Genomic DNA, 18,827 nt, shown 5'->3' with positions numbered 1-18,827 from the left:
TTTTGTGCTTCTAGTTATATTTACTCCCAAATATTTAATCTTGTGATTAGCTATTGTGAAGGGCATTGCTTTTCTTAGCTCCAGCTCTGTATTTCTTTTAAGATTTCACCTAAACTCTTTGGCCTTGGACTTAGGGTGACTTGAACGGCAGCTTTTAGTATTTAGGTGCTCTGAGGTTTGGATGAGTTGTAACCATCTCAGCCAAGGAAGTGTGGTGGTGGTGTCTGGTCTCTGGGGCCTTCCTTGCTCATTCACCCGTATATGGGAGTTTGCTGTGGGAATGCTCTGGGAGCAGTCAGTTCCAAGAGAGGTCAGTGAGAAGAGGGGATTTTTTGGAGCGTACTTGCTGGATCTCCTGGGTTATGTGAAGATATTGATATCTTAGAAACTCTTGAAACCAATGGCACATACATATGCATTTGTTCATTCACCTGTCAATTCATTCAACTAATTGTTCATATCAGGCTTGGAGGTGGACACTGGAGACTCAGCTATGCTGCACATGGTTCCTGTCCTCAAAAAACTCTTAGTTTAGTGGGAGTAGACAGAAGAAAGTTAGAGTGGACCAGGAGGACATATACAGGATTGGGCTTCCAGGTTGTGCAAGGCAGGAGCAGTTAGTTGTGCTTGAGGGATCAGGATTGACTTCCAAGTGAAGGGAGTCAAAGGATGTCCAAGTGGATGATATTGGTGGGGAGGAACAAGGCACTTCAAGTAGAGGAGGTCAGGGGCAAGATAACTTGCCTATGTGGATTGCTGTGGTACTGGATCATAGAGCCTGGCAGGCTAAGGCTTAGGTTGGACTTTATTTTGAAGATGATGGGGACCAATGAAGATTGGCTAACGGGAGTTATCTAACTGAATTTACATTTTTAGAAGGATCTCTTGATATCACAAGGCTAGAAAGGGAGACAAGCTGGAAAGTCTAGAAGAGAAATAGGAAGGAAGATAGGAAGATTCCTATCTTCTATAAAGGAAGATATAGGAAGAAGAGAAATAGGAAGGGTTTCGGTTGTTGGAAGGGCTCTCTCAGAGGCTCCTAAGGTACTCAGGCTCTGTGGCTCCGGAGTGAGGACTGGGCATCTTGCCGGAGAAGGTAGCCTGGTCATGGGGTCATGACTCAGTGGGCTCTGTGTTCCAGGTAGACACACATATCCATGCAGCCGCCTGTATGAACCAGAAGCACCTGCTACGCTTTATCAAACACACCTACCAGACGGAGCCTGACAGGATCGTGGCAGAGAAGCGAGGCAGGAAGATTACCCTGCGGCAGGTGTTTGACAGCCTGCACATGGACCCCTACGACCTCACTGTGGATTCACTGGACGTCCATGCGGTATGTGTGCCCCTGCCCAGGATCTCAAGCAAAAGCAGCCCTTCTTGGCGTCTGTCTTCACGAACACAGCACAGTTGTGCTTGGAGTGAGCCTGACTTTCTCACTCCAGAGAAAGATTAAGTTGCTTTTCCCCTTCTATCCATGGAGACTAGAGAGATGATGTAGCCTGAGATAATAGTGTCTGGGGAGAAGAGCTGTGGGGTAGAGAAAAGAGAAGTTGACTTGGAGTCAGACAGATCCAAGGCCTCATCCTACTTCAGCCCTTATGCAACTTACCCAAGCCCTTATTTCTTGACCTATAAAATGATGAGATGGGCATGTTGTCGGGGTGGGGGGGCAGTCCTTGGAAAAGCACATCATGGTGGAGAAGGTGGGGGACGGAATGGCAAAAGAGAGGAATAACCTCAATGAGATGGTGACAGTGACTATAACAGTGACCTTGAGTATGATGGAGAGTGTAAGGATGGGGCAGGACAGGGCATGCTTCAGATCAGGGTCTTTAAAAGGAGCAGATACCCTGTAAGGGTGGCCGAGTCTGACTTCTACCTGCTTCATAAAGGGGAACTGTCCCCATCAATAACATCCATATTACCTTATAAATAGCTATATGGTCAGACATTGCACCCCACATGCACCTATTTCTATAAATCATTGGGTTCAATGTTCATTGTAACTTGACTCACAGACTTCATTCACAGTTGTGTTTATTAGGGAAATAGATTGGGGAATAGGGAGGCAAGGAATATCACACAGTGCAAGTCCAGGTTTAGTTCAGCAGTCCCATACCAGATTAACAAGGCACAGTTCCTCAGTTAGTGAAAGTCCAAGTTCAGTTCAGCAGCACAAATGCACTTCTGGTTTCCTCTATCATCCAGCAAACTTTGTCTCAGAGCAGTTACAAATCAGCTTTTCCTTCAGTCATTCAGCAAGCAAAACCTTTTACTGTGGCTTCATCTCCAGGATTCCACTGGTTGCACCTGCAACAGTCTCTTCACAGCCGAGCTAAAGTCTCTTCATCCTCTCTCCTCCACCATTTTTCAGTGTGGAAAGCACTGTCTATTATTGATCTTCAAGACCTTGTGTCCACAATTAAGGTAGCCAGAGATCATGCCATCAGTGTGGGCTAATGCAGTGGATAGAAAAACCAGTTTTCAGTGCCACCAGTGTTGGTATGAGTCATAGTTGACTTAACAGTAACAACACAAATAAAATGATGACGAGTCTGGGTGGTATTAGAAGTTTAAACGTTGGGCTTCTAACAAAATGTTTGGAGGTTTGAGCCCACACACAAGGACTTTGGAAGAAAAGACTAGTGCTCTTCTTCCAAAATAATCAGCGTTAGAAACCCTATAAAACACAGTTCTGTCCCAGCACACACAGAGTATCCAAGGGTTGGAGTCAACTTGAGGGCAACTGTTATTTTTTCGTAAAATGATAAATTCCATATAAAGCTATTAAAATGCCAAAAGTGGGCTTTGCTTGAGGGAAATGCTTCACAAAGTCTAATGAGTCATTGTTATTGTTATGTATTATGGAGTCAAAATAGACCTATAGGTGACCCTCCAGTGGGTTTTCAGAAGCCGTATATTACACAGGAGGAGATTGCCCATCTTCCACAGAGTGGCTGTGGATTCAAACTGCATACCTTAGCATTGCGAGCACAATTCCTTACCACTAAGCCACTAGCTCTCTATAGCAGTAATAGTAAATGCTTTCTTGTGGATTGCCAAATGATTTAGTATGGTCTGCTCACTAAGCCAGCTCTGGTCCCAATAGTGTCTTGGAGAGTGAGGCCCCTTAAGCAACTTTCACAGAGACCTCACAAAAGGGCTCCATGGCTGACCAAGTGAGAATGTGTGGTCCAAGCCCTTAGGAATTCCCCAGACTTTCTGCAAGGAATAGCATAGGAAATAATTTCATCGTGGCCCACACGTGTCTGGAAAAGCCTGGAGAGGAGGAAGTGGGTGGTGAGCACAGAGCAATGTGCTGATCTGGCTAGTGGTCTCCTCTCTCCAGGGTCGGCAAACATTTCATCGTTTTGACAAGTTCAACTCCAAGTACAACCCTGTAGGGGCCAGTGAACTCCGTGACCTGTATCTGAAAACAGAAAACTACCTGGAAGGAGAGTACTTTGCTCGAATGGTCAAGGTAAGTGTGCCTCCTTCCTCCCTGAGCCCTCCTCAGAGAGTGCGGCCCTGTGTGGCTTCATGCCTCCTCCCTGGAGCTATGCTCCTCCCACCATCTTGCTCAGGCAACGCTGAGGTGCTCAGGGGTCCAGGCCACTGGCTGTGACTGTCCTGCTCTGCTGGGTGCTGTGTATGATGGTTGTAGGGAAGAGGAGGGGAGGATATCCACACCCAGAAGAACTCACAGCATTCAAACTTGCAGTTTTCTGTTTGCAGCCTGACTTGGATGGATGCAGGATAGGTCACCGTGGAGGGGTTTCTGATGCCTGGCTGCACCATACGGCTGGCAATAGATCCAAGGTCTTCCTCTTCAGGAAGGTGCCTCTCTGGAGGCTGGGCAGACACTCCTAGGGTAGCACTGAGAGTTAGATGAGCAGGTGGCAGAGGGAGCTGCAGGATGCCCCAGCTGGTGGCAGAGAGCCGGCAGTGGTTCTCCCATATGGCTGGGATGCTCTTGCGCTGACCCAAGCTTTTCATGGTGCCAGGAAGTGGCCCGGGAGCTGGAGGAGAGCAAGTACCAGTACTCGGAGCCTCGTCTCTCCATCTATGGCCGCAGTCCTGAAGAATGGCTCAGCCTGGCCCGCTGGTTCATTCAGCACAAGGTCTACTCTCCCAATATGCGCTGGATCATCCAGGTGCCCAGGATCTAGTAAGCAAGGGGCTCTGCTGACTGCCTTATGCCCTCTGGGGTACCAGCCTGTCCACATGGGCGACTGAATTGGCACTGGTGTGGACCGTGCCAGATTAGGCCTTCTCCCCAGGCATTTTCCCACACCGAGAAGGGTATTACAGAGGTGGCCTTGAAATCCTGGCGGTAATGAATGCTTACATTCATGTAATTTCTCAGGGGAGGGTGGGGGCTGGTGAGGATGGATCGTTCTCTTGAGTGAGTCTGGGGTATAAGGTAAGTTGGTTGGTGGTCAAGGTTGGTGGCCTTCTTCCTGGATATCACTCTGACCACCATTGTTTTCCCACCACTGTGGGGCTTCTTGCCCCATGACAGGCTGGGACATGTCGATTAGGAGAACTGAGCTGGGAGGCAGAGTTTGGGTCACTATGAAATTTGATGATTTCTCTCTTGGAACCCTGATCAGCCTGAATCCCACTCCAATGGAGTGAGTGGGTGTTGAATTTGCAAACACAATGCTAAAATTCTTGGGAACCGGAAGGAGAGAAGGTGTGTGCTCCGGCTGTAGTGTGGGCATGTAACTAGGGACTTAGGGTGTCTGAGGAAATGACTAGGGCCAATTCCAGACGGCCAAGGGGACTGTTGAACCTAATAAGCGAGTGTTCGCTATCCTCCAGTGATATATTTAGGTCAAAGAAGCTGCTGCCAAACTTTGGGAAGATGCTGGAGAACATCTTTCTGCCCCTTTTTGAGGCCACAATCAACCCTCAAGACCACAGAGAGCTTCACCTCTTCCTCAAATATGTAAGCGTGCTGGTGTCCCAGGAAGTCATGTTGGGATGGAGGAAGGGGAGGAGTCCCAGTCTTTGGGCCACTTTCTCCTTGCCCCACCCTAGCTCTGTCATCTGCGTGCCTGAGACCAGGTTGTAGGCCTAGGAAACTGAATTCCCAAAATAATGGAGCCTTGCCTGGGAAAGATGTCCCTTCCCCCTCACTGGCAGCCCTGGGGGAAGAGTGTTGGAGCAAGGAGGAGTCCTGCTGGGAGGAGCGGCTGTGGGGGAGGCTGAGCAGTCAGTTCTCAGTAAGGTGGGGCTTGGGAGGCTGGATTCTTCCCTAGGCAGCACCCAGGAAGCAGCCCTTGAGGTCTGCTTTACAAGTGCAGATGTTTCAAAAGGTCCTTATACTTTGCTTAACCATGAAATAGAGGTGATCCCTGTCTCACAGGGATGCTCTGAGTCTATGATAGTTCACGTGTATAAAGTGCTTGAAGCCAGGCCTGGCTTGCAGTAGATACCTGGGAAATACCTGTCTCCTTGCCCTAGAAGTTCTTTGTTCCTGCTGTTTATGGTAGGGGGGGGGGTTGGGTGTAGGGGGGTGGCCCTGGCTTTCTCCTCCCATTGCAGAGGGAAGGGTGGTGTGTATATGGCTGCTTTGCTAGTCATCTGGCCTCTCACCACTACCATAAAGATGTGTGGATGTGCAGGGTACCCCTAGAAGCCCTGGAGGGACATAGAGTGATGTACTTATTCCTCTTTCTGCTCCCCTCCACCCTGAGAGGAATGTGGCTTCAGTCAGGCCAAAGGGTCCTTAGCTGAGGTGTAAATTCACAGACATTTGGCAGCTTACCCTTAACTCGAAGCCCTAGATGCCTGTCCTGCCTGACGCTCAGGACCCTTCCTCCTGCCCAGGTGACAGGGTTCGACAGCGTGGATGATGAGTCCAAGCACAGTGACCACATGTTCTCAGACAAGAGCCCCAGCCCAGACGTCTGGACCAGTGAGCAGAACCCGCCCTACAGCTACTACCTGTACTACATGTACGCCAACATCATGGTGCTCAACAACCTCCGCAGGTGGGTGAGTGTGCGCGTGTCCGTGGTCCACACACCTCAAACCACAGGGGTGTTCTCCAAGGTCCTACAAGAGCTTAGAGTAGTAGTATTAAATAGAAATGTATATATGTCCACTATGACACACAAACTAATGCATACATGTACCCCATGTACAATGTGGATTCAAACAACACATGCACATGAACACGTTTATACATATATACAATACACTCACCATGTACATGTGCATATGTATCCAAATTCTGTACATCCATACATAGAATATGCCACACATACATATTCATTGTACCCCCCCACACCAACAGTGTTCACATGAGTGTCGCTCAGTGACTATCATTACATCTCCTATCGCACTCTTCTGAGCAATGACGACATAACAGGGAACAAAACAGACTGACCATGCCATCAGTGGAGCTTATACTGGAGGGGTATTACATAGACTGCTTCCCACCATGATTCACATGAGCAGTTGAATGCCCCATGCAGCAGGGCACCCAGTCACTCTTCTGCACTCCTGCCAGCCTGTCCCTCCTGCTCCTGACTGGGTCTTGAGAACCTTAACCAGCTCAACCTAAGACTATGTTAGTTTAGGACTGTGGAAGCTCTGAATGTGGTTATTATTGAAAAAGATGGCTTGATACTAGGAGGGGGCTCTTTTGGAAATGAGGGTTCTGTTTCTGGCTCTGCCAATGACCAGTCCAGTGACCCAGAACAAATGACTTGACTCTTTGGACCTCAGCTTACCAACTTTTATTATAAAGAAGTTGGTTGATGGCTTCTCATGACCTTTCCTAGTCTGAAATTCTATAGACCTCGCCATGAGGTCTAGTAAGGGCGTTTAAGGAAGGCCCAGAGTCTTTTTCTACCCTTAGACTTCGTGTCACCCAGAGATGATGTCCCAGTCTGAGGTGCTCTGGGCCTGGACCTCTGGAATTTGGGGAGAGTTTCTGGGCTGCACTGAGTCAGCTGTCCTGATCTTGCCATGCTTGACTGCTTCTCTCCAGCTGGGGGACGTGGGCTGTGGGATCCCAAAGGAGGTAGGCCCATGGCTGCTCTTCTCCTACAGGGAACGAGGCCTGAGCACGTTCCTGTTCCGGCCTCACTGTGGAGAGGCTGGCTCCATCACCCACCTGGTGTCTGCTTTCCTTACCGCTGACAACATTTCCCATGGGCTGCTCCTCAAGAAGGTAATAACTGGACCCCTTGCAGGGACCTGCCCTACAGGGTCTCACCTTCTCTAGGCACCCCTGGGAGAATTGAGACTACCTGGGTTCCTGCCACCTTTTGAAAGCTCCACCAGTGATGTTAGAAGGTGGGAACATTGTTGGGCTGAATGATGTAGTCCCTGTGGTTTCATCTCGAATTATGAAACAAATATAATAAAATACAATTTTAGAAAATGGAGAAAGTGGAAGACCTTATCATTAGGGAGTGCTGATGGCACCACCCTAACCCTAACCCTGACCCAAAGGTGGCCTCTCCGGTAGTTCAAATCCACAAGTGGCTCATAGGGAGAAAGTTGGGCAATTTCCTCTTGTGTGATTTACAGCTCTGAAAACCCACTGGAGAGGGAGAGTCAGATCTCTGATCGGTTCCCACTCAATGACAATGAGTTTGAATTCCTGAGAATTTTATTGGTACTTAGTGTTTTAATTTCCATTTCCCCCAGTGTATTTTTAATATACTTACAAAGGAGGTGTGGTGGTGTACTCTTTTAACTACCAGGCTACTGACTGAAAAATAAAAAGTTGGCTGTTTTTCTCCACCAGCCACTCCAAGTATAAAAGAAGGGAACAACTTTCCATAAAGATTTAGACTTGGAAACCTGGTGGTGGGTTGCTGTTAGTTGAAATTGACTAGGTTCAATAGGCTTGGTTGGGATTGGATTTTTGTAATGAACATAGAATGTCTTGTTCCTTAACATTGCATTACAAGTGTTTTCCTGTGCTGCAGTATTTCTCTCCTTCATTCCAAGGGCTGCTGGATGAATGGTCCATCCCTTTGGATGGTCTTTTATTGACTTGCTCACTGTTGTCAAGTTGATTCCAACTCAAAGCAACCCTACAGGATAGACTAGAACTGCCCCGGAGGGTTTACAGGGCTGTCCACCTTCACCAGGCAGCCTGGCACAGGCAGTAGCTGAGCACTTTGACTGCTGTGTCACCAGCACTCTTCTACTCTTCTGAACCAGTCTCAGTTGTATATTCTCCATATTCTGGGCTTAAAATGCTTCCCTGCCCTTGGGCCACGAGAGATCTAACCACAGGTCACATTTTTGTGAGAGGGCAAGAGAAAAATCACTTATCCTCATTAGGTCGCCCCTTCCCATCTCTTCAGGGCCCATGTCCCAGGAGATGGAGTGTTTACATTCTTACCTTGAAAGTTTGAGGTGAAAAGTAACACAACAACAAAAAATGGGTCTATCCTATATGCACTGGTGCCTGGGCGAGGGGAGCTGAAGATGTGGGTGGGCTCAGCCTGGAGCAGTACCCAGCTAGGGCCTATGAGTGTCCATCTAGAACCAAGAGTGAGCAAGTCAAACAGTGGACAGGATGCCGCGAGCCCCTAGGGAAGCATGGGGGGAACAGAGGTGGACGAGGAGGAGACAGAGGTGTGACCTGGTGTTGCGCGCCTCACCGGTCCCTCCGGAATAAGGACACAATACACCAGCGGTTCCTTCTCACAGCTGTTTACTCAGGAGTTAGTTACAGAGGGTGGTGGAAGATAAGAGTCTCTCCGACCCTTCCTGGGTGCGGCTTTTATCCCCTTCTCGGTACTCCGCCCATCACTCTCATGTGTCATGCCTCCATTGGACCATTAACCCCACGTGAGATCAAGCCATCAACCAATGAGAACACAGTGCCCAAATAAGGTCTTATTTGTGATTCTGGCAAACAAAGAGAAGCAGGAAATCAGCGCCATCTTGTAATGGCGACCATGCGGCTGTTCATGGCCCCCCACAACCTGGCTTTGAGGAACTCAAGCTTGGATGAGGGTTTGCACAAACCCTGCCCCGGTTTTCACTGATGAATACTAGTCCCTTTCCCCACCCTTCCCCTCCCTCTCTCCTTCTCTGGCACATGCCACATGAATTTGGTGGCTCTTTTGCAGAGTCCAGTCTTGCAGTATCTGTACTACCTTGCTCAGATCCCCATTGCGATGTCTCCACTTAGCAACAACAGTCTGTTCCTTGAATATTCCAAAAACCCTCTGAGGGAATTCCTGCACAAGGGACTGCATGTTTCTCTCTCCACTGACGACCCGATGCAGTTCCACTACACGAAGGTGAGGACTCTGGGGGAAAGGGCATCGGTATCTGTAGTAGGCAGAGTGCCTGGTCAGTCTTCCCATGGCAGGATTTGAGTGGAGGGGCCAAGTCTGCTTTGTGGTGGGGCTAGTGGCCCAGTGAGACAAGACAGAAGTCACTGGTAAAGGAGTATTCTTCCCAGGAACCCTCTCTTTGGGGTCCTTAGACCCTAGAAAGCTCACTTTCACTTCTTTGCCTTCTCTATTTGACACTAGGTTTGTGACTTTAGTGAAATTACTTGAACTCTGAGTCTTTCTCCTTCTCCTCTGTACCATGAGGATAAAATTGTCTGTCTCTACTCTTACCTTATTGTGAGGATTCATCAAGATAACAAATCAAATGGTCTAATATAATGTCTGCATATATTAAAAATGTTACCTACTGTTTTGTGGGTTTTGGTGTTTTGTTTTTTTTTTTTACTAATACTACTCTTTTTTAAAAAAAACCACTAATACTTTGTTACTGGTGGTGTTATGTTTATTACACATTGAGTCTCTGGTGGAAGAGGTAGGGAAAGCTGATGCCGTGCATGGGACCAGCCAGCCATAAGTATGTATGTAGCACATTTTGATGGTTGGTGATAAGGTCACTGAAAAAAACAAAAGAGCCAATACCTTTATGAGGACAGTAATTCTCAGACATTTTGACCTTAGGATTCCTTTATAGTCTTAAAAATGAAAATCTTCTAAGAATTCTTATCAACGAGATGGCCAGACTGAAACAAAGGGCTTAAGCAAGAGGAGGCTGGGACAGTGATGCAGAACCGGACGGCAGTCTCTTCTGTTGTATGAGTCTCTACGAGTTGGAGCTGACTCAACGGCACATGACGTATCTATTGATAGTCACTGTGTTAAAAGCGAACTGAGGAATTTAAAAAATATCGATTCCATTTAAAAATTAATAAAACAATTAAGTGTTAATGTAACTGGGAATTTTTTATTAAAATAATTTTCTTTTTTAAAATAAGAAAAATAATACAATTAGCAGGAAGAATGACATTGTTTTACATTTTTGCAAATCTAATGTCTGATTTAATAGATGGATAGATTTTTGTTTCTGTTTCTGCATTCAATCTGTTGTGACAGATTTTCATCAAAGAAAGTGGAGGAAACCCAGCATTACACACATCTTCTTTGGGAGCTTGAATTCACAGCTGGCTCCTCAGGAGAAAGAAGGCTGGTCTCCTCCTGTGTAGTTTACAGCCTCAGACACCTGCTGGGGGTCAGCTAGGAGTCTGTTCTGACTTGATAGGAATGAGTTGAGTTTTTGCATTATAGTAGGAAATATCATGGAGACCCTGAGGCATCCTTGGATCATGCTCCGGGAACCACTGTTCTCAGGTCTAGGAAGTGGTGATGGAAGGGCTGGTGATTAAAAAATCTAAGTCCACATCCCAGAAGATAAAGCATGGCCACATGACTGATATTATGAACAATTCTCGTAGGTTTTCAAATGCTCCATTTCTGCCTTTGGTAGTTTGTTCATATTAACTCTTACATGTGGACAGTCTTAAAGAAAATGGTGTGTCAAATAAAAAGCAAAGATACAGAGTAAGTACTAAATACGCACGTGATACATCAGAGAGGGCAGAGACTGGCGTCTTCAGTGGCCAGCTCAGGGCTTCCAACATTACAGGCACTCACGGCAGGCCAAGAGACAAATGTATGGCATTCTTTCTTACCTCTTTCTGGGAGCTGGAGATTTCACTCAGAAGATGTTGTTGTGCGCTATTAAATAGACTCCAATTTGGGGGCTTGGTTTTTGCTTGACTGCTTGTTGGAGGGTTGGGTGAATTGGTTCCAACTCGACGGTATATAACAATATTCAGGATATCAGGTATTGAAGGAAGAGGTGTCAGATATTGCTTGCTAGATATTTGATGTTCTTTAGCTTTGGAAATGTGTTTAGGACAGAGATGAATATTCTGACATCTAATAAATTTATTTTCTGGGGACGGATCTAGGAAGCACTGATGGAAGAATATGCAATTGCAGCCCAGGTGTGGAAACTGAGCACGTGTGACCTGTGTGAAATTGCCAGGAACAGCGTGCTGCAGAGTGGCCTCTCCCATCAGGTATGGTGTCCCCTCGGTCCCTCTCACCCTTCCACTGCGTGCCAGTCACTGACAGTAAGCCATAAACCAAACATACACTCTGTTGTAATGAAACTCAGGTTCTAGGAGAGAATCCTTGGAAGCCTCCTGCATTTGCATGGTGAGCCCATAGCTTTCTCAGATCTCTATTCAGTGTCACCTCCTTGCTCCTTATGTCTAATCTAAAAAAGCTACATTCTTTGCCTCCTTCTCTAGACCCTCAATCTGTTTCTATTACAAATAACACTGTGTTATTTAGGGCTGAGATTGTCTTGTTTAGTATTATATCCTCAGGATCTGGAACAGAATAGTCGTTGGCAATGGTAGGTACTTGGTATTTCTTGGGTATTTATGATATTCAGTATTCTACTAGCTGAATGGTTCCTAGATAGAATAAACTCTAGGGAGGAGACCTGGGCATCGGCAATTTTTTTAAGGTCCCTAGGTGTTAATGGATCAGATTATGCCCTATCAGATGTGCCTGTAGTTAGAATTCCATCTGAGAATGGCTTGTCTTTGCCATTAATGCAGCAGAGTTAGTGTAGGGTTTTTCTTGAGTCAGTCTCTTCTGAGAAATAAAACAGGCGAACCAGCAAGCATAGGGGATAACACAGGAGATCTCCAAGCAACTGGGAAGCAGAAGCTGGAGAGGTAAGGCCCTTCCTCCTGAGCTCACAGAGGGAAAGCTTTCCCCTTAAGCTACTCCTCTGAGTTTGGACTTCTGGCCTCCTAAACTGTAAAAAACGAATTGGTTTGTTCAAGTCACCCTTGGAAGCAGGAGTGGCATCCACTTCCAAAACAGCATGCCTTTGGAAACTATGAACTTTGATAAATGACGATATAGAAAGGCTTCAGACCTTTTGTTCATAGGGTTGCTATGAGTAGTGCTCAACTTGACGGCAATCAACAACAACAACAACAACAACACACAAAGCCATCCACTTGTGGGATTTTTGTTACACAACATTGGATACCCAAGACATTAGATGATCCCACTGTGGAGCTCCAGTTGGGAACTATTACTTTAGAATGGTACCTGAGGTTCCTGGGAACCTCCCCTGGGGGACATGACTGACACAGAAAGATGGCTTCAGGTGACAGTCTTATTGGATGATGATGGAAAGAAGGGTTAAATGGTCAAGGTTCTTTTTGTGAAGATGTGTTTCCTTGGCGTGGCCCTTCCAGAAACTTGAGAGTTTTATCTTAATGTTAACGTTAACATGATTCTTAAAATCCACCTTTCCTTTTCATACCGAGCAACTCTTGCCATCTTTCCCTTCTCATCAAAGAAAGCAGGCAGGGATGACTGAGGTTGTCAGGGAACCATGAAGGACAGGGGAGTTTAGTAAGAACCTTACGGGGAAAGAGATTCTAAGTGAGCATGTTGTTGTACCACCGAGTCTGAACCGACCGTAGCTGAGCCTCTGGTGGGTGTTCAGAGGCAGTGAATTACATGGGAGGAGATTTCCCATCCTTCTCCCACAGAACAGCAGGTGGATTCGAGCTGCATGCCTTCAGGATTGTAGTGTAACTTCTTGCCACAAGGCCACCAGAGCTCCCTAAGTGAGCATATGGCTCAGGAAACTAGTCTTGGTTTTCGATTGCTAGTGTTAAAGTGGCCTGTGTGGGTTTAGAAAAGGATTTGAAAGCATACCATTTCATTTCATGTTTTTATTGGTTCACAGGAAAAACAGAAGTTCCTGGGACAAAATTATTATAAAGAAGGACCTGAAGGAAATGACATTCGAAAGACAAATGTTGCTCAGATCCGAATGGCATTCCGATACGAGACCTTATGCAATGAGCTCAGCTTCCTGTCTGATGCCATGAAATCAGAAGAGATCACAGCGTTGACCAAATAGGTCTATTACTGGACATGCATTTTAAATTTTTAGGTTTAAATTCCTGTCTACTGTGACTGAAAGATACTAAACGAGGGCTTTTCTTCCACGGAGAGGCGGCCTCTGAAGAACTTTGAGACTGGTGGTTTTTGGTTGCACTGCTCACTTTCAGATCTCACATGCCCACTTGTGTTAATATTTCAGAGTAATAGATGATGCCGCCTCTTTGGAGTTCAGGGAGCTGGGCATGTGTCTGAACTTGTTTCTACTTTTTCAAATATTTCTTTTGAAACCACCAGTGCTTCTATTGCTGGGGCCAGGAGTTTCCAGTCAAATGCCACGTGTCAAGAGGACTGGCTGGTTTGGGGCTGTACTCCTCTGTAGACCCTGCAGGCCAGCTGGTAGTTGTTCATTTCAGCCTCTGGCTATCTGGCTGCCTTAAAATCCATTTTAAAGCTCCCTTTTATAAAGGGGCTATTTTGGGGGAAAAAAAAAAAGAAATTAAAACAGAAAATGTCCTTCTTAAAATTTTTTTTGTTTTTTTTTAAAAAAAGAATTTCTTCAAGTGTTTGGTTTATGCCCTATTTCTATTAGGAAGCCAAATATCTTCTCATGGAAAAAGTGAAGGTGTGGCCTGGATGAGTGGTTTTCAAACGGTATTCTGTGAATCCCTCTTCTGGAGGGATCGCTTCAGCATTGAGGAGGGAAGGTGCGAATGATTTGTGGGTGCTGCATTTCTCCAAAATGACTTTGTTTCATCACTTTTGCACTGGGGTTTCTAGAGATCATCTTCTTTGAACAAAGGACTCCTGGGGGAAGTCTTAAAAACACAGCACCAGATGATCTCTAAGAGTTCAGGCAGTGCCAAGGTTAAGGGTTCTCAACCGTTAACAGAACAGTCGGAGGTTGGACGCCACCAGTCGGCCGCTGTGTTGGAGAAAAGACCTAATGTGCTCTGCTAGATTTGTAGCTTAGAAAACCTTCTGGACCAGCTTTTCTCTGTACTGTGTGGTTGCCATGAGCTAGAGTTGACTCAGTTAACTAGACATCACGTAATACAACAGATGGCCATTGCTACTCTGCTCTACTGTTCTTTCCCATTTTACCGATTAATTAAGGCCAGAGAAGGGAAAATTCTTAGTGATAGTTAATAAGTAAGAAGGCTGGATCTAGTTTTTCTTTCTTCTAATCTAGTCATCTTCCTCCATTAGGCCTCACAAATGTTAATTTTTTTTTAATTGTTGCAACCTGGCACATTTTTCTTTTTTTAAAAGACAAACTTTCCCCCTTCCCTAACATATAGATTTTTTTTTTCAGATGATACATAGGGGTCCCTGGGCCCAGGAGAGAAGTATTTTTTAAGGCCAAGAGAAATTTAAGCTTTACCAGTGTATTAATCATCTGTGTTACTAGTGCCTGGCACACAGTAGGTGCTCAATAAATGTGGAATTAATTTCTTTTAGCCACTTTTAAAGTATATGTACTCCTCAAAGTATGTATTCAATAAGCTGCTTATGAACCTCCCTGCCTATTTCTGTAGGCTAATGTAGCCTATGGGAAGTTGTTTTTAGTCATTTTAAAGTTAAAAGAACCCATTTTTTGTGTGAGTGTGAAAATGCTTACTTGAATTTAGATTGTCTTGTCCTATAACCTTATGCTTGTCCTGTACATTGGTCAACTTAGCATAATGAATTTATAGTCTTTTTATTAGGTAAACATATCTGCTATCTTACAATTATGAGACCGAATGCAAACCAAGCATTTATCTTAGAAATTCATCATTTTTAAAAAGCTCTCATTTGTATACATTTGCCCTAATACAGCAAGTATACAGTTTGTCATTGTCAGTTTTCTGTATTAAAAATTTTTTTTAAATCATAAAATAAACTTTGTCAAAACAATGCTTCAATAAAAAACTATTTCAATATTACTTAAGTGTTTGTGTTTTACTTTCATATTGGGAATCATGAAAGTTATCAACAACTATTGCTAATTTATCTTTTACAAAGATTCAGGCATGCATGAGTCACTAGAAAAATGCAGACTTTTCAAAGAGAGCTCTCTGGTGGTGCAGAGTTGTGCTGTTAACCAAACCTATTTTCAAACTAAAGCTTCCTAGAACCAGAAGTAAAGTTTGCTTTTGCTTTATAACTTAATTAAAAAACCCTGTTTTAGAGACTCAGCTGTGCTTGACCCAAGCCAGGGTATTTTCAGTTGCTTCTTCCTATGCATTTGAAAGTTGGACAATGAATAAGGAAGATCAAAGAATTTATGCCTTTTTTTTTTTAAAAAAAAAAGTTTAACTGATGCCTATGAATTGTGGTGTTGGTGAAGAGTAGTGAATATCCCATGGACTGTCAAAAAAACAAACATGTTCAGAAAAAGTGAAATCAGGATGCTTTTCAGAGGCAAAGGTGGTGAAACGTCATCTCATATACTTCAGCCATGTTGTCAGGAGGGCCCAAGCCTTGGAAAATGAGATTATGATGGGGAAGAGAGGAAGACCCTCACCAAAATGGATTGACGGGGGTCACTCAACTACGACCATGAAGATGGTGCACAGCAGGCAAGGGTCAGCTCTCCTGTTCATGAGCTGTCGCTGACCTGACAGCATTTAACTGCCACCCTGATACAGAAATCAAGCAAAGTCCACATGATCATTTTCCTGTTCCTGGACATTTCAGTCTGCCTAGCCAACATTTGTTAGATTTTACGTTGAGTAGCTAGCGTCTCTTCCATTATTGATATGGCCAGCAAAAGAGAAGTGGCCCTTCTCTAGATGACACAATGACAACAACAGTGGGCTTGAGCGTGGGGTGCATGGTTAGGAAGACACAGGACAGGGCAGTTCCCATCTGTTGTTCAACTTTAAGTCATAGTTGACTGAGCTTCTCAGACATCCTTTCTATAGCACTTTGTAGTTAGATGATGTCACTATACATAACTGACATTTTGAGAGTGAATGCCTACTTTCACTTGTGTTTGCATTTAGAATCAAAGGCAATTACATACACCAAAGAAAATGTTATTTTTAAAAGATTTTTATTGAGATTTTGGTTTGGGGTCTTTTTTTTTTCCTTATAAACAGATTTCTCCTTCCTTCACTCATACGGTTGTTTCATTTTTTTTTAAATTAATTTTAAAATTGTGATACTGAACAAGGCTTCTCATTTAACATTATGTTTTGTGATTCTGATTATAATCATACTAGAACTCAGAAATGCAGGAAGTGAAGAGAGGTAACAGTATTCTCTTCACTTCTTCCCTGTGCTTCCAGTTTGTATTTCCCTTTCCAATTACTTCCTGCTTTCTGGTCTTTATCCCTGAATAGATCCTGCCCTTTTGATTTAGTATGGTTGTTTGGTCTGAGTTCATTTTGCCCTGAGTTACTGATCATCTTACAGGGCTGTCTACTGTTTAGCTTCGCGTAAGTACAATCAAATGTTCTGGGATTTCCATTCTCCCCAAGGTTAACCACAATTTGTTGTGATGAACATAGTCAAATGCCTTTGCATAGTAAATGAAACACAGATGGATATCCCTCTGGTACTCTTTGCTTTCTGCTAAGATCCATTTGACATTGGCAGTGATGTCTTTCTCTAGTGCCATGGCCTCTTCTAAAACACAGCTTGTATTCCTGGTAGTTCTCAGTCACTTTTTGATAATCTAAAGGAGGATTTTTGCTTGTGTGTGATATGAGGGCTGTTGTACGATAATTTCCACACTGTCAGAACCTATACTTGGACCAGGAAATAGTCCTCGAAACAGAGCAGAGAAACACTGCATGGTTCAAAATTGGCAAAGGATTGTGTCAGGGATGTGTCCTGTCTCCCTATCTTTTCAATCTATATGCAGAACAGATCATTTGGGAGGCTGGGCTTTATGAGGAAGAATGTGGCATCAGGATTGGAAGACGATTCGCCAACAATCTACATTACTCAGATGATACAACCTTGCTTGCTGAAATTGAGGAGGACCTGAAGCGCTTGCTGCAGGTCAAGGACTGTAGTCTTCGATATGGATTGAAGCTCAATATCAAGAAGACAAAGATTCTCACCAGTGGGCCAACTAGCAGAACCATGATGGATGGAGAAAAGATTGAGGTTAACTAACAGTTAACAGCTTGCTTGGCTCCACAATCAGTATTCTTGGCATCAGCAGTCAGGAAATCAAGACAAATTGCATTAGGTTAATCTGTCAGGGATCAGGGACCTTTTCCAGAGTACTGAGAAGCAATGATGTCAGTCTAGAGACTAAGGTGCACCTGACAGAAGAAGAATTGATGCCTTTGAGTTGTGGTGCTGGAGAAGAGTATTGAACAAACCATGGATCGCCAAGAAAACAAATAGGTCTGACCTGGAGAGGGTGAAATCAACTTTCTCCTTGGAGGGTAGGATTTTGAAGCCCAGCAGGGGCTGGTCCTTGGAGAAGGACATCATGCTCAGAAGGGTGGAGGGACAGCGTAGGAGAGGAAGACCCTAAGAGAGATGGATTAATACAGTGATTAGGGCAATGGGAGTAGGTATGCTGGAGTCAGTGAGACTGGCTCAAGACAGGACAGGCTTCAGAGCTATTCTACATAGGGTCTCTAAGTCACGAGTGACTTTCGATGGCACTTATTAAGCTGGAAGTTGAGTCATGGTTATTTCAGTTCCAATTTGAGGGTGACTAAGGGCCACAGTCTCAGAGGTTCCATTAGTCTCTAACAGATGAGTAAACCTAGTTCTTTTCATGATCTTGAGTTTTGATCTACATTTTTCTCCTGTTCTATTAGGAACTTTCTATTGTGATTCAGAGAGGCCAGCAGTAATAGCTGGGCACAATTAAGTTCTTCTGGTCTCAGAGTCATGAAGGCTGAAGTTTACATGATCTGTTAGTCCTTTAGACTGATAGTCTTTTGTTTTCTTCTCTAATGCTCTAAGCTGATAGCTATACTTTAGATGGCTGCTGGCAAGCTTTTACAACCCATCACAATTCAGCAAACTTGGATGTAGAACATTATCTTTATAGGATTATGTTATGCCATTTGGCTTTCATGTATCCAAGACTATGGTCCTAAGCTCTTCAACGGGATAAAGACAGGGAGCTCTGGTGGCCTAGTGGTGAGAAGCTGCACTGCAATCCTGAACTAATGCAGCTCAAATCCACTAGACGCTCTGCTGGAGAAGGAGGGACAATCACCTCCTGTGCCAGTTTGATTGGATCTGATTTGATGGTATACAACAAAAAAAATAGGGTAAAGATAATAAAAACTAATGAAAGTCTGTTACCATCTATCTATTCATAGTGTCATTTTATTGCCAATTATAAATGTGAATAGTTAGCTCATTTCCTTGTCTCTAAGTATGGGGGTAGAGAGGGCGGAAAGTAAAATGGAAATGCTTTTTTTAAAAAAAATATACCTGAAATATTTTCTTTTTACATCTTTTTAAAAATTAATTTTAATGAGTTTACAGAAACTTTGGATTTCCATTGTTGCACTTTTCTCCCTGTCCAACCTGCCCCCCAATTCACTCTTCTCTTTCTTTTTTTAAAAACTATTAATTTTAATGAAAGTTTACAGAGACTTTGGATTTCCATTCATT

General features: G+C 44.4%; 1 protein-coding gene across 1 annotated transcript in view; it reads left to right on the top strand.

Moving 5' to 3' along the window:
* Window positions 1-13,861, top strand: part of AMPD3 (adenosine monophosphate deaminase 3) — a 45,510-nt gene extending 31,649 nt beyond the window's left edge. The window contains exons 7-15 of the mRNA XM_006885417.1: window positions 1,142-1,336; window positions 3,353-3,484; window positions 4,008-4,171; window positions 4,828-4,954; window positions 5,839-6,002; window positions 7,069-7,189; window positions 9,114-9,287; window positions 11,273-11,383; window positions 13,087-13,861. Coding sequence (XP_006885479.1) covers window positions 1,142-1,336; window positions 3,353-3,484; window positions 4,008-4,171; window positions 4,828-4,954; window positions 5,839-6,002; window positions 7,069-7,189; window positions 9,114-9,287; window positions 11,273-11,383; window positions 13,087-13,263 — 1,365 coding nt within the window. The 3' untranslated portion in view covers window positions 13,264-13,861. The remainder of the gene's footprint in view (window positions 1-1,141; window positions 1,337-3,352; window positions 3,485-4,007; window positions 4,172-4,827; window positions 4,955-5,838; window positions 6,003-7,068; window positions 7,190-9,113; window positions 9,288-11,272; window positions 11,384-13,086) is intronic.
* The last annotated feature ends 4,966 nt before the right edge of the window (window positions 13,862-18,827 follow it).

The sequence above is a fragment of the Elephantulus edwardii genome, unplaced genomic scaffold (assembly GCF_000299155.1).
Source record: "Elephantulus edwardii isolate Elephantulus edwardi_28Jun2011 unplaced genomic scaffold, EleEdw1.0 scaffold00044, whole genome shotgun sequence".
NCBI classification, from domain to species: Eukaryota; Metazoa; Chordata; class Mammalia; order Macroscelidea; family Macroscelididae; genus Elephantulus; species Elephantulus edwardii.
This window is presented reverse-complemented; position numbering and strand designations above follow the sequence as displayed.